This window comes from Colias croceus, chromosome 28 (genome assembly GCF_905220415.1).
Source record: "Colias croceus chromosome 28, ilColCroc2.1".
NCBI classification, from domain to species: Eukaryota; Metazoa; Arthropoda; class Insecta; order Lepidoptera; family Pieridae; genus Colias; species Colias croceus.
Window position 1 is genome coordinate 3418067 of NC_059564.1, and position 13962 is coordinate 3432028.

The 13962-nt window shown below is 32.5% G+C and overlaps 1 protein-coding gene across 1 annotated transcript in view; it reads left to right on the top strand.

Moving 5' to 3' along the window:
• The window catches only part of LOC123704230, an 87026-nt gene that overhangs the window by 37680 nt on the left and 35384 nt on the right, over positions 1–13962 (top strand). Inside the window, exon 2 of the mRNA XM_045652541.1 lies at positions 10236–10377. Coding sequence (XP_045508497.1) covers positions 10236–10377 — 142 coding nt within the window. The remainder of the gene's footprint in view (positions 1–10235; positions 10378–13962) is intronic.

Below are 13962 nucleotides of genomic sequence, written 5' to 3' on the forward strand. Positions count from 1 at the left end.
AAAAGTAAAGATAAAACACAGGAGGTAGGTATTGAGCAGATATCGAGTGGCGGTACCCACGCTCATTATAAAATGCACGCATCGATGGGTTCAATAACAAACTGAGCTTTTAATCCGTGATTAAATATTTCATTTTTTGTATTGATGTTTGATAGATAAATGTGGATACTAGGAAATTGTATATTGGTATAACATTACCCTATCCTATCCTACTAATATAAATGCAAAAGTTTGTGAGGATATGTGTGTGTTTGTTACACGCAAATACTACCGAACCGATTACAATGAAATTTAGCACACATCTAGAGGGTAACTTGGATTAACACATACGATAGGTTTTATCCTAGAAATCCCACGGGAACGGGACCTATGCGGCTATTTCTTTGAAAACGCGAGCGAAGCCGCGGGCCGAAAGCTAGTAGTTTATAAACTCTAGGGATTTGTTTAATGGTAAAATACATATTTTTTAAAATTTCTTTTATGTTTTTTTCTACACATTAACCACTAATAATAATTTTTCGCGGCCTGTGCTTCACGTTTGCAATAGGTATTAATACCTTTTCTTTGTTTTTAAGTATTTGCGAAATTAGATGGCTTGTTCTAGTTGAAATATAGTTATTCTATCATTATGGTATCACAATATAGTCCTACACCACTACTACCTGATAAAAATAATTCAGTATGTTATGTATATATAAGATATATTATTGAGGATTTTCAAGGAAACCAATTCCAGTTTCTCTGTAAATTCAAAGTTTTATTTTAATAGTTTTCACAATAGTTTAACATACAAATAGTTTGTTACTACAACAACTTAACATATGTAATCTCACCTGTAAATTCAAAGAAACAACATTTAAAGTCCACTTACAATAAATCCCCAATTATATCCCTTCTATCTTTCAGTTTTATTATAAATTGCGTTGCACACCAGCACACAATACTTTAATCCTTTCTCGCCATTTTTTCTTACCGCTACGTCAATCCGTGCCACAGATAACGTGAACGCGCGAAGCGCGGCAAATTTGAATATTGATGAAATGGCATTTCATTACATATACAGGGTGGCCCGTTTACAGTGGTCCAAAAATTTTTTTCAGCTTGAGAGCATCATGAGTAATCATTTAAAACAAACTTTAGTTAAGCGAAAACTTATGGTTTAGAAATTATGAATTTTTTTTTAAATAATCCGAAGTTTCAATGTTTTTGACACAAAACTACTCTGTTATGAAAACTACTGGACCGAATTGAATGAAATTTGGTGTAGGTATAGCGCAATAACCTACCTATCGCGCTATAGGCTCATCTTGTGTAAATAATTACACTGAATTTTTTTAATTTAACTTTTTCTGTAGTTTTTTGAATTTCTCAGCAAAATGTCGATTTTTCGAAAAAATCCTGTGAAAAAAAAATGTACCACCAAGGTTTTGCTGGTACTGCTAAAAACTTCCTTAACATAAGGTTATTCTTTACACAAAAAATCATAGTTGTCCTTCGATTGTAACATCTTCAAAAACAATATCATGTGCATTCAACACATGAAAATCGAAAAATTACGAAATTTACCAAAATTCAATTTTAATCATTTGGAACGGCCAATTTTTGGTTAAAGAACCATTTATTGCCATAAAAGTCGTTACAAATCAGTATTCACATGGCTATAAAAGTTAAAATGAATGAAATAAATTTTTTACCTACTAGCCAAGATAACTTTACTTTATTCTAATGTCAATTTATAGAGTTTTTTTTTGTTATTTAGTTATTAGGTTTAAATCTTAATAAAAGGTTTGTAGAATCAATAAAACAACATAAATATTAATTAACATATTGTTTATTTTTTACAAAAGGTTTTCGAAATGCCGTCCGCCTTTCGCTAAACATAATCTGCATCTGCGTAAGAAAATTTATTCGCAGCCTATTAAATGGCTGCCGGCTTTCTTTAATGGCTGTTATAGCCACTTGAATTTTCCTCCAATTCTTGCTCCGATGTGCTCTCCCGTGCGTACACAATCTCCTTAATGTATCCCCAAATGAAAAAATCAACGGGGTTCAAGTCGGGTGAACAGGGTGGCCAGTGGATGGTGCCACCGCGACCGATCCTCCTCTCCGGATAGGTATGAACCTATGGTATTTAATGGTATAATACCATAAACTGGTATACAAATGTACCTATGTATAATGAATTTATGGTTATTTATAGGCATAAATTCAAATGGCTATAACAGCCATTAAAGAAAGCCGGCAGCCATTTAATAGGCTGCGAAGAAATTTCTTACGCAGATGCAGATTATGTTTAGCGAAAGGCGGACGGCATTTCGAAAACCTTTTGTAAAAAATAAACAATATGTTGATTAATATTTATGTTGTTTTATTGATTCTCCAAACCTTTTATTAAGATTTAAACCTAAAAACTAAATAACAAAAAAAAACTCTATAAATTGACATTAGAATAAAGTAAAGTTATCTTGGCTAGTAGGTAAAAAATTTATTTCATTCATTTTAACTTTTATAGCCATGTGAATACTGATGGCAATTACTTTTATGGCAATAAATGGTTCTTTAACCAAAAATTGGCCGTTCCAAATGATTAAAATTGAATTATGGTAAATTTCGTAATTTTTCGATTTTCATGTGTTAATGCACAAGATATTGTTTTTGAAGATGTTACAATCGAAGGACAACTATGATTTTTTGTGTAAAGAATAACCTTATGTTAAGGAAGTTTTTAGCAATACCAGCAAAACCTTGGTGGTACATTTTTTTTTCACAGGATTTTTTCGAAAAATCGACATTTTGCCGAGAAATTCAAAAAACTACAGAAAAAGTTAAATTAAAAAAATTCAGTGTAATTATTTACACAAGATGAGCCTATAGCGCGATAGGTAGGTTATTGCGCTATACCTACACCAAATTTCATTCAATTCGGTCCAGTAGTTTTCATAACAGAGTAGTTTTGTGTCAAAAACATTGAAACTTCGGATTATTTAAAAAAAAATTCATAATTTCTAAACCATAAGTTTTCGCTTAACTAAAGTTTGTTTTAAATGATTACTCATGATGCTCTCAAGCTGAAAAAAATTTTTGGACCACTGAAAACGGGCCACCCTGTATATATATATATGTTTTGCATAAACAACGAGTTGCAAGAGAAATAATTTGTCATAATCTTTATTAAAAGAATTAGAACTAGCCGGAATTCGTAATTCCTATTGTAACTACATATTAATATGATACCTATGTTCCCCTACACGTGTCGCGATGAAACATACACTCGACAAAGCATTGTAACAGGATATCAACTTTATATATATAGTATCATAACGATTCGAAAAGGTCACATTGTAAAATGCGTTTCAGAACTACTATGAACCGAAACTTATATGCTTTAGAAAATAAGTTGTGTCTTACGGCTCTAGGATCTTGGACTATATGTTTTTTAATTAACAATTATTCTATTACCTATCGTCTTAGCGTGATGATATATAGCCTATAGTCTTCCTCGATAAATGGACTATATAACAGTAAAATTTTCACATAGTATGGCTCAGCTAGTGTGATTATAAAACAATAGCTTCCGATTTGACTAGGATATTTTAAGGAACCCGCATATTTCATACGCTACGAATACTATTCAATATAATTTGGTCATATTTTGATTAATAATGCAACAGCCTGAATTTGATTAATGGAGTACATTATTAAGTATTCAATTAACTATGAGGCGCATATGTTTAAAGCACAACGAAACAGCTGTCATATTAAAGCATATTTTGTAAAGGTTCTTGGCTTAATATTTTGTAAGCATCAATTGTTTGCTGTAGGTACTGGTGATGTTATCTAGTGATGATGATGTTTTTAATAATATGTAGAAAAGTACCTAAGAATTAGGTAGAAAGGAAAATGTTTAATATAGGTACTTGTTAACAAATACATAATAGAGCGTCTCTATAAAGCTTACGACTTACGAGCATTATTTCTCAACTAAAACATCCGATAGTCTATCCATCGCCTAAATAAAACCACAATGCGAAATACAGCAACGTTCGCTTTTGGTACAGCCACGTCGATATTAATTATGCTAATCCGACGCCGAGCTTGAATTAATTATTTGTGTTCCATTTAGTAATTGTATCGCATGAAAATGTTTATGATGTGAAGTGTTTTGTATTTTTAATAGGTAAAGATGTTTTAAAGAGGGGTGGAGATATGGTTAGGAACTGTTTATTAATGCAATTAATGCATTTACAATCTTACATCCATTCAACAGTTTACAAATTATACATTAAATATTATATCATGAACTTATAAATAGGAAAAGATCTTTCAATAACAAGCCAGCCCAAAGCGCCGAGTTTTGAATAAACAAAGTACAGTTTTAAATAATGTTGCTGCAGGGAAATGAAATTCAAATTATTTACTTGTTAGTTCTTTCATTTATAAACATATTTAATTTATAACATAAGGGGCCTTATTTCCTTATACCTCTTATTCCCAGTCAGTTTACGCCGTGTATTGAACTGACCACGAATGAAAAGCATTTAAAAATATATAAATAAAATATTATATACTGCGTTATGTAATACGCTTTAACTGCGATACTACTTACTATAGTGACGTCATTCATGTTAATTCGTAATGTTCTAGTACCACTTGCACTGTGATCAAAATTTGTGAGGCTTTTATCCTGGCATGAATATAACATAATTTAGGTATGCCGAAGTATGCTCGCAATGCAAATTTTTCAATTTATTCCTAAGCTAGCTGTACCTCGCAGTTTTACCCTCAGTGCTCATCTCCTGATGGTCTGTGATGATTATAGCCTATAGCCTTCCTCGATAGATTGGCTATCTAACATGGAAAGAATTTTTCAAATCGAACCAGTAGTTTCTGAGATTAGCGTGTTCAAACAAACTCTTCAGCTTATAATATTAGTATAGATAGTATAGATGAATTGTGGGTTAATTAATTTTATTGCAGGTTAATTAATTTTAGAAGATTTATCTTCTCCCATAGACAGTCGCGTCTATTTTAAACTTCGCAAATTATATTACGAAGTTGTGTAGACAATGTTGTCGTCTACGCATTTATCATCTAGTTCATATTATAATGATTAAGCAGATTTAAAAGAGAATTTTACTAAATTTTGTTCGGAGAATTACTGGAAATTTTAACTAAGTTTGCTTTGTCTAGCCTTTGAAATTCCTCGTAAACGATAATGAGATATCTGTAGAAGGGCTTCGTTAAATTTACATTAAGTTTTCTACGTAAAATGTATCACGATCTAAATCTTAGATAAATAAATAAATATTGGATATAAGTATAAATAAATAAATAAATAAATAAATATTGGAAAATCGCATTTAAATTTTCACATTTATTTTGGGGTTAATGTTATTTTCCATTTACGTTCTTTTGTGTTTACATTTCATATCTCTGTTATTTGAAGGTACTTTTATGAGGTGAGTTTTGCTTTATATATAGCATTGTATAGAATTTACTTATTTAGATTTTACTTACAATTTATCGAAATTTGTTCAGATGAAACGATTTTACATATTCTTTAAATTTTACATTTCTACATGGAACTGTATTATCAACAAGTTAAACCTAAGCTTGTCTTGTTTTTGCTCACGGTTCTCATTGAAATCTAAAAGGCAATAATAAATAATACTGCACGTATCTCAAACGACCTCTAAAAATAGATGCAATGCAACATATGTGACAGCATTAAAATATCGATTTTTTATAACGATATCGTAACATAATTGCCAACATACTCGTGTAGAGTTGGAGGTATTTTCCATTACGGCACAACTTCACGCTTTTGCCTCGTTAAAATTGTAAACGAGGCAAAAGTACAACGGCGATGTGAATCCTTGTAAATGCGAAAATGTTTGTTTGTTTGTTTTTCTTTCACGTCGCTATAATTTTTGTATGTATTTATTTATTTAAAACTTTATTGTGCATGAAAATAAGTAAGTACATAATAAAATGTAACACAATAAAAGCACAAAGGGTTTGCCTAATCACTCTGAAATGATCTCGGCCAGGAAAGGTAAAAAAGCTGAAGGTAAAAAATATGTTGAGAAAACCAAAATAAATAATGTGATGGTTAGGAAGCTAGAGGTTATTTTCTAACGCGGTGAGACATTCCCTTGGGAATTTCCTCTGGCTACACGGGTGAAGCCGTATGTAAAAGGTAGTAATTACTAATTTACAACGATTCGAAGCGTGTACGGCGGGGAAAAACAAGGGTAGGGTAAAAAGGGGTGATTAAAAATACGGATCGTAGGTTGGGACTTAATCCCGGTATTTTGGGACGTGTGACGTCGACCCGTGTGAGAATAAATGTTGGTTTTATAGGACTATGTGGGTAGCTGTAGGTTTGCCATTGTGTTCTATTTATTGAACATCCTTGGAGTATTTATAATGTTTAAATTGATCCCTTTTTTGTAAAGCCCTTTATAATAATTGTCATTCGTTTATTTTCTCGTTAACATGGTGTAAATGTGTTGCATATGTTTTACAGTTAAACGTTAATTAACATTCGGAAAAGTGTACTTGCTTTTATGGTAAAAAAATGGATTGCATGTTTTAAAACGTAAAGTAATATGCGTTTTAACTTCTATTATCTCCATTAAGTTCGAGAGTTTTTAACTATCTTGTCGATCAAAGCAAAAGACCTAATGTTACAATTTTAATCAATTCGCGTTTGTGTGCTAAATTCAATACGATCAAATAAAAATAGTTGATTTAATATTTAATAACATACTTAATGTTAGTAATAAGGGTAGAAAAAGAAGAGGATATTATGGTAGGAATTCAACCTACACAGTATTTTTATAGGTCGTTGGTTATTAAATAGCTGTAACCAGATATAGCAGTGGGCGTGAGGTGTCTTTCAGGTCACAAGTTATGAGGGTATGCAAGGAATATACATTTTACTTGGCTTTCCAGTGAAATGTGGTATTAGAATATACAATACTAGCTTACCGCCCGCGGCTTCGCCCGCTTTGTCTAAAACCTAATAAATTATATACTAAAACCTTCCTCTTGAATCACTCTATCTATTAAAAAAACCGCATCAAAATCCGTTGCGTAGTTTTAAAGATTTAAGCATACAAAGGGACATAGCGACAGAGAAAGCGATTTTGTTTTATACTATGTAGTGATTTTTGTTATGTATGAGGAGCTTTGTGTAGTACCTGGCAGTTATTGTGAATGCTACTGCTGTGCCAGAAATTATTCTTACCGATTTCGTTGCAAAATAATTTTGGGAACATGTTCGTATGCGATTATGAAAAGTTAATTCGATTATGAATTAGAAATTAGGTTAAATATTGATGTGATTAAAGCGGCATTGCTCATACGTTTAAATAAGTATGTATAACTGTTAGCTATACTAAATTAAATCCTAATAAACTTTGCGTTTATGATAGCAGTTAGTAGAAAGTAGAATGGGAAAGAATACACACATTTAGGATACACAAAAAAATATATTTTGTTGATTTATGAAATATACTAGGTTTCCGCCCGCGGCTTCGCCCGCGCAGTCAAAGAAAAACCCGCATAGTTCCCGTTCCCGTGGGATTTCCGGGATTGCGTCATTTTCCCGGGATAAAAAGTAGCCTATGTCCTTTCTCGAGTATCAAAATATATGTATACCAAATTTCATGAAAATTGGTTCAGTAGTTTAGGCGTGATTGAGTAACAGACAGACAGACAGAGAGAGTTACTTTCGCATTTATAATATTAAGTATGGATTTTTATAAAACCTGGTTTCTAGGATAAATTAAGACCACTAAATTAGTCCAAGAGTGCATTAAATGCACTCTTGGATATTAACGAAAATGATTAAGAGAGCGTTATTGAAGCCTAGGTGGCTATGACCTAGTTTCCAGTACTGACCGCAGGGCTACTGAACTGTGCGACCCGATTTATTTATTTGTTAAGATACAGTTGGATAAAGTGATACTTTACTATTTTATGGTATAAAATGTTTAAATTATGTGTTGACTGTACACGACTAGGAGTATTCCGGCCGCGAGAATTTATGGTTCTATTCGATTTCTGGGTCCCTCTTCTTATCCTACTTACTTCCTACTAATATTATAAATGCGAAAGTTTGTGACGATGTATGTATGTATGTGTATGTTTGTTACTCTTTCACGCAAATAATACTGAACAGATTACAATGAAATTTAGCACACATATAGAGGGTAAAATGGATTAACACATATGAAGGATTTATCCCGGAAATCCCACAGGAACGGGAACCATGCGGGTTTTTCTTTACAAACGCGGGTGAAGCCGCTGGCGGAAAGTTACAAATAAATGTTAGAATTTGATGACTGCATCTGCACATGTTAGGGAAGTACTTGATACTTTGTTAATGTTACAGATTTATTAAATCAATATACTTGACCGATAGCGTTTATATTTTTATTCAAATCTATTGCGTCATTTCAATTCCCTGCTAAGCTTATGGCTGATAGTGACGTAACGTTACGGAATATTTATCGTACTTTGTATCGTGGGAACAGCATTAATGTAGGTAGGTAGGTTCTTGGATGGTTGTGTAATTGACACCATATTATAGCTTTTAGCTAGTTTTAAGTATTATAATTGTTAAATGAGTCTGAACGTGACGAAAGTAATTAGAAAGTTTTCAAAATTCTGTCAATGGGGAGGATTTAAATCGTATGAGTGCAGATTAGGAAGTTAAATGGTGTTTACTGTTTACTACTTAGTGTGTAAATGATGTTTACGTTTAGTAGAACTATTTTGAATATCTACTTAAGTATAAATAAAAAATGCCTTAAAGTTAAAATAAATAAATGAAAAAGTACGCCATATTCAATAACAAAATATTGTTCGTTCAATCATCTTTTCTCAAATAAATTTTATCTCAAACGAGAAAATAACCTTTCATTTTAAAATTTATATTCATAAACGCCGAAACAATTTCAGTGTACACGTACGTTCTGTATAAATTTTAAAAAGAAGTCATATCAGCTCCGATAAAGTAAATAAAATCCAATTCTGGGATGGGAACGCGGTCGATGCCTGGATTTTTCATTAAACATGTTTTATGTTTGTATATAGGTACGATGTCTGGCAATCTAGTTTGGAATTTGATAGTTTAAAACGCAATATATTGGGCCCTCTTTACAATTGGCAGTGTTGGCCCAACAAATGTTTGTCGACGTTTGCCGCCATTATGAATAAACATCTACAATGACGGCCGACATTTAGCTCCTCTACACTATCATATTATCGTGATTGCTTCTACTCGGCCAACGCTGCCCAATGTTGTACACATTAGAACATTGAAGAACTACACAGCCTCCCTCTGTGGGGGATCAGTCATATCGTAAATGGTGGAAACAATTTTTAATCGAATTTTGTTGGTATTAACGTTGTAAGTCCAATAGCAATTCTAATTTTACATAGTTTTTATTGAGCTATAATTTTAGGGATAGGGATTTGTTTTATGTTGAATTTTGTTTAATTGTATAATAGCAACTTCTGTTTGGTGAGGATTCGTAGGTGGTATTATAATTGTTGTAAACAATTTTGTGTCTTATTAAGTTGAGAATAAGGTTGTTAATCAAATCAAAAGTGTTGTAATTGAGATATAATTTTCGTAATGGTTTAATGGAGCAATTAATTTTGAGATTATGGTAAAAGTTGAACATTTCAAATAGAACAGTTTAGTAATTCAAGTAGTAGGTATTTTGAAAACTTTAATTCATTATTTAACAGTAAAATGTATTATTAATGGTGATAAACATTATGGCACATTAGTGGTTTTGATGACTAATATATATTTAAGTGTGTTTATATAAAACTACGTAACATAATAAGTTTATTTTTAATATCGTAAATGTTTTTACTGTCATTATCTAAAGTATGAAGAAATTTAAGATTAATTACTTTCCGTATCTTCATTTAAATTCAAGTAGTGAAAATATCAATTGCTTACGTAGTATAATTTATGTTCTTATTTAATTATTTACAATAAATATTCGTCATTCTAGTATAGGTTTTGAAAGTGTTCTACTATAATATAACTTGTAGTCACCACGTCGATTTCCTTCAATCAATTGTTTGCTACTGTCCAAAAAATCCTACAAAGTGTACCATTTCTGTCCACAAGAGCACTTCTTGCAATGGGCCAAATCTGGTACATTACTACCTACTTGTACTACAACATGTACCATTTCCGTCCACAGGAGCACCACCTGCAGCGGGCGATATCTGGCACGGGACTGATCATACCAACGCCGGAAGTATGTCCCGTGTCCGATATAGAGTTCTACGAGCGATGCTACCCGCCGGACTACAAGATGCCGAAACAACACATACATATGCAACGTGAGTTTGGATTTTTTGTGTTGTATTGTAATTATGATGTATGGTAATATAATAAGTATACACAGTTGTTAGTAATTGATCTATAGATAGGTATATACGATAGCATGTAGTATAGTCTATAGATATCTAGTTGTTAGTTAAAGATCAAAATATGTGGATAGGTAGGTACACCCTGTATATACAGGGTGGACTTTGTTATGCAACCTAGAGGAAAAGTATTCTTGTTACTGAGAAAAGAAAATTCTATTCAAAGAAAACATTCCATTCATTTTGATAAGGAAGAAAACTGCATTCAAATATTTCCGCAAAATTTATTGCTACACCCGGGAATCGAACGATTAAAAAATGTTAAAATTAATCCCTGTAATTTTATTGTATCGATAATTAAGGTCATTTATACCTACGATAAAAGAGCTTTGACGAATTTGCTTATTAGCTTTAAATTCTGTTTGTATCATTTAAATTGAAGTTTTAATATAAAGTACATATTTAAATCTCCTGAGACAAACAGTATATTTTTCACATTTGTAAGATTATTTTGGATACGCCTGAAGCTTTCCGCTCGCGGTCTTATTCCGTGAGAGCTGCTTATCTTTCTCCAAGTCTTATCTTCGCGGCAGAACGTGGATTTTTTTCCGTTGTAAGCTTGCATGTGTGATGTGTGTAGTACACTGTACAGTTCACCAAAATAATTCATATTTTTGGAAGAATGACTAACTAACTTACTGCAGACTAAGATATGTCGGATTGGTGGTTGATTGGTATTAGATACATTGGAGAAATCCAGATTTATCTTATTCCATCGATTTTAATTACAGTGTGTATAGGCAAATATCTATCTATAGAGATAGTTTAATAGTTAATTTCATCATGATTTTTATTGAAAATTATTGGGCTAGCTACAGTTAAAGATATTTTCTTTACAATGATAATAATTATTAACCTAAAATATAAAACCTTACAAAATGAAACATATATACTTCAAAATTTTCTCAACATCGTATTTCAAGTTCCAAATAAATAAAAAATGTAGTTTATTTATTCGATCGTTAATTCGACGAAATTAAATTACCGTTCACCAGCCGTCGCTCATTATTTTGTAATACAGCGCTTTTTGTGATAAAGGTTTTCGACCTTATTATGTGAATATGAATAAAAATTACATGTAGTGTATTACATAAGTGCACAGTTTTTGCTCTGATAATATAGCAAGCATAAGTTTTACTTTTTGGGGTTTTTTTTTTGTTAAATATAGATAAGCAATTGAAATATATACAGTTTAAAAACTACATAATCTATAATATAAAAATGAATCCCAAAATGTGTTGGTAAGCGCATAACTCGAGAACAGCTGAACCGATTTCGTTAATTCTTTTTTCATTACATTTCTTGAAGTACGAGGATGGTTCTTATGGAGAGAAAACGTAAACATGTACCACGGGCGAAGCCGGGGCGGGCCGCTAGTTTAATAATACATCTTTAAGTTCGAAATACTAAAATTACTCTAACATATAAGTTGGCTTATCTCACAGGACAGTAATTGTTGAGTCAAGAAATTACGCTTCATTTAACCTTACTCAATCTAATTGTGTGGGCATGAGTCAACGTACAGTCTCCACTGTGACCCTACAGCTGATTGAAACAGCTGTTTATGTAGAAGTGTGCAATTTGGGACTTTATTACTATGTAGGGTAGAGTCGATTTTCAAATTATTGGAACATGGGTATAGTAAAAAAAGTATACAATTTAGGCCTTATTGCTATGCAGTATAGAGTCGATTTTCAACTGATTGATACAGCTCTTACGATAGAAGTATACGATTTGAGGCCTTATTAATTTGTAGCGTAGGGTCGATTTTCAGGTGATTGAAAAAGCTATTACGATAAATGTATGCAATTTGGGACCTTATAAGTAAGTGGTGTAGGGAAGATTTTCGTTTGCGTTTGTGAATTAACGTGTATGGAATAATAAGGAAGTGAAGTTGGTGGTGATTCTTATGCCTTATCAGGATTAGTATACCCTTATGTGTTACGTATTTGTAATTGTTATAATGCTTTCCTCCCGTAGCTTCGCCTGCGTTGTCTTAAACTTTAACTTATTGATACTTACCTTCCTCAAGAACCACTCTATCCATTGTTGGAAAACAGTATGAAAATCGGTGCTGATGTTTTTGAGAATTATTAATAGGTAATTTCGAACAGGCAGACACGGCGGAGAACTTTGTTTTTTGACGACGCGGTTGGCGCAGTGGTAAAGTAACTGCCTACTGAGCCGACGGTCCCGGGTTCGATCCCCGGTCAGGGCAAATATTTGTGTGATGAACTCAATTATTTGTTCTTGGGTCTGGGTGTTATTATCTATATATGTATTTATTAAATATTATATTTATCGTCGCCTAGTACCCACAACGCAAGTCTTAATTGAGCTTACTGTGGGACTAGGTCGATTTGTGTAATAATGTCTTATAATATTTATTTATTATTATTTATTATTATTATATTTATTACTAGCTGCTCCCCGCGGTTTCACCCCCGTGGCTCCACTCCTGTTGATCTTAGCGTGATGATATATAGCCTATAGCCTTCCTCGATAAATGGGCTATCTAACACCGAAAGAATTTTTCAAATCGGACCAGTTGTTCCTGAGATTAGCGCGTTCAAACAAACAAACAAACAAACTCTTCAGCTTTATAATTTTTTTTTGATTAGCATCAATATTATGTGTATGATAATTCGAAAAAACCGGTGTCCGGTACAATACCGGATAAAAATGGCTCGACCGATTCCCATGAAATGTTTTGTGTATATTGGGTAGGCCTGTAAATCGAACTATATCTTTTTCATACCCCTATTAGATAAGAGCAAGGCACAACAACGCTCGTCGGGTCAGCAAGTAGGTAAACTGTAAAAAAGATAATTCTAGGATTTTTTCCCACTTCATAATTTTATTAAAACTATATTGGTTAATGGTTTTACCGGCGCTCGCGCTCGTTATTCGTTAGTAACGCTTCGCTTGGCTTGATTATGTTCCGATATTTTCAACAACCTTCGGCGTATTTCAGCGAATTCAAATTCATTTTCAAATTTAATTTATTATAGAATATAATAAACGTGTTATTGTTATAGATAGACACGTATATTGTAGTTTTTGTGTGAAAAAATTACAACTAACAAACATACATTCTTCTACCATTCCCACAAGTGTTTATTGCTAGCTGTGTCGCGCGGTTTCACCCGCTTACGAAGTCACGGGCAAATTTCCGGCACATAAATTACGTAACTGCCTATTTGTTACTATGAGCTATTCTGGTACATAAGCTACATCACTGACGAGTATCATCAAAATATGTTCAGTGATTTTCGCGTGAAAGTCTTACAAACATACTTTATTACCGCATTTCACGTTTTCATTACCTACTAAAGTAGAATTTAACTTGGAAAATAATTATCACATCCACTTTGCACTTATTAACGGAATAACTGTTTTCACTGAAAACACGTTTTATGAACTCGACGAACGATGTAAAAGTACTTGCGAAATGTATTAAAAATAAATATAATTTCTTGTAACGCATGTTAATATTTT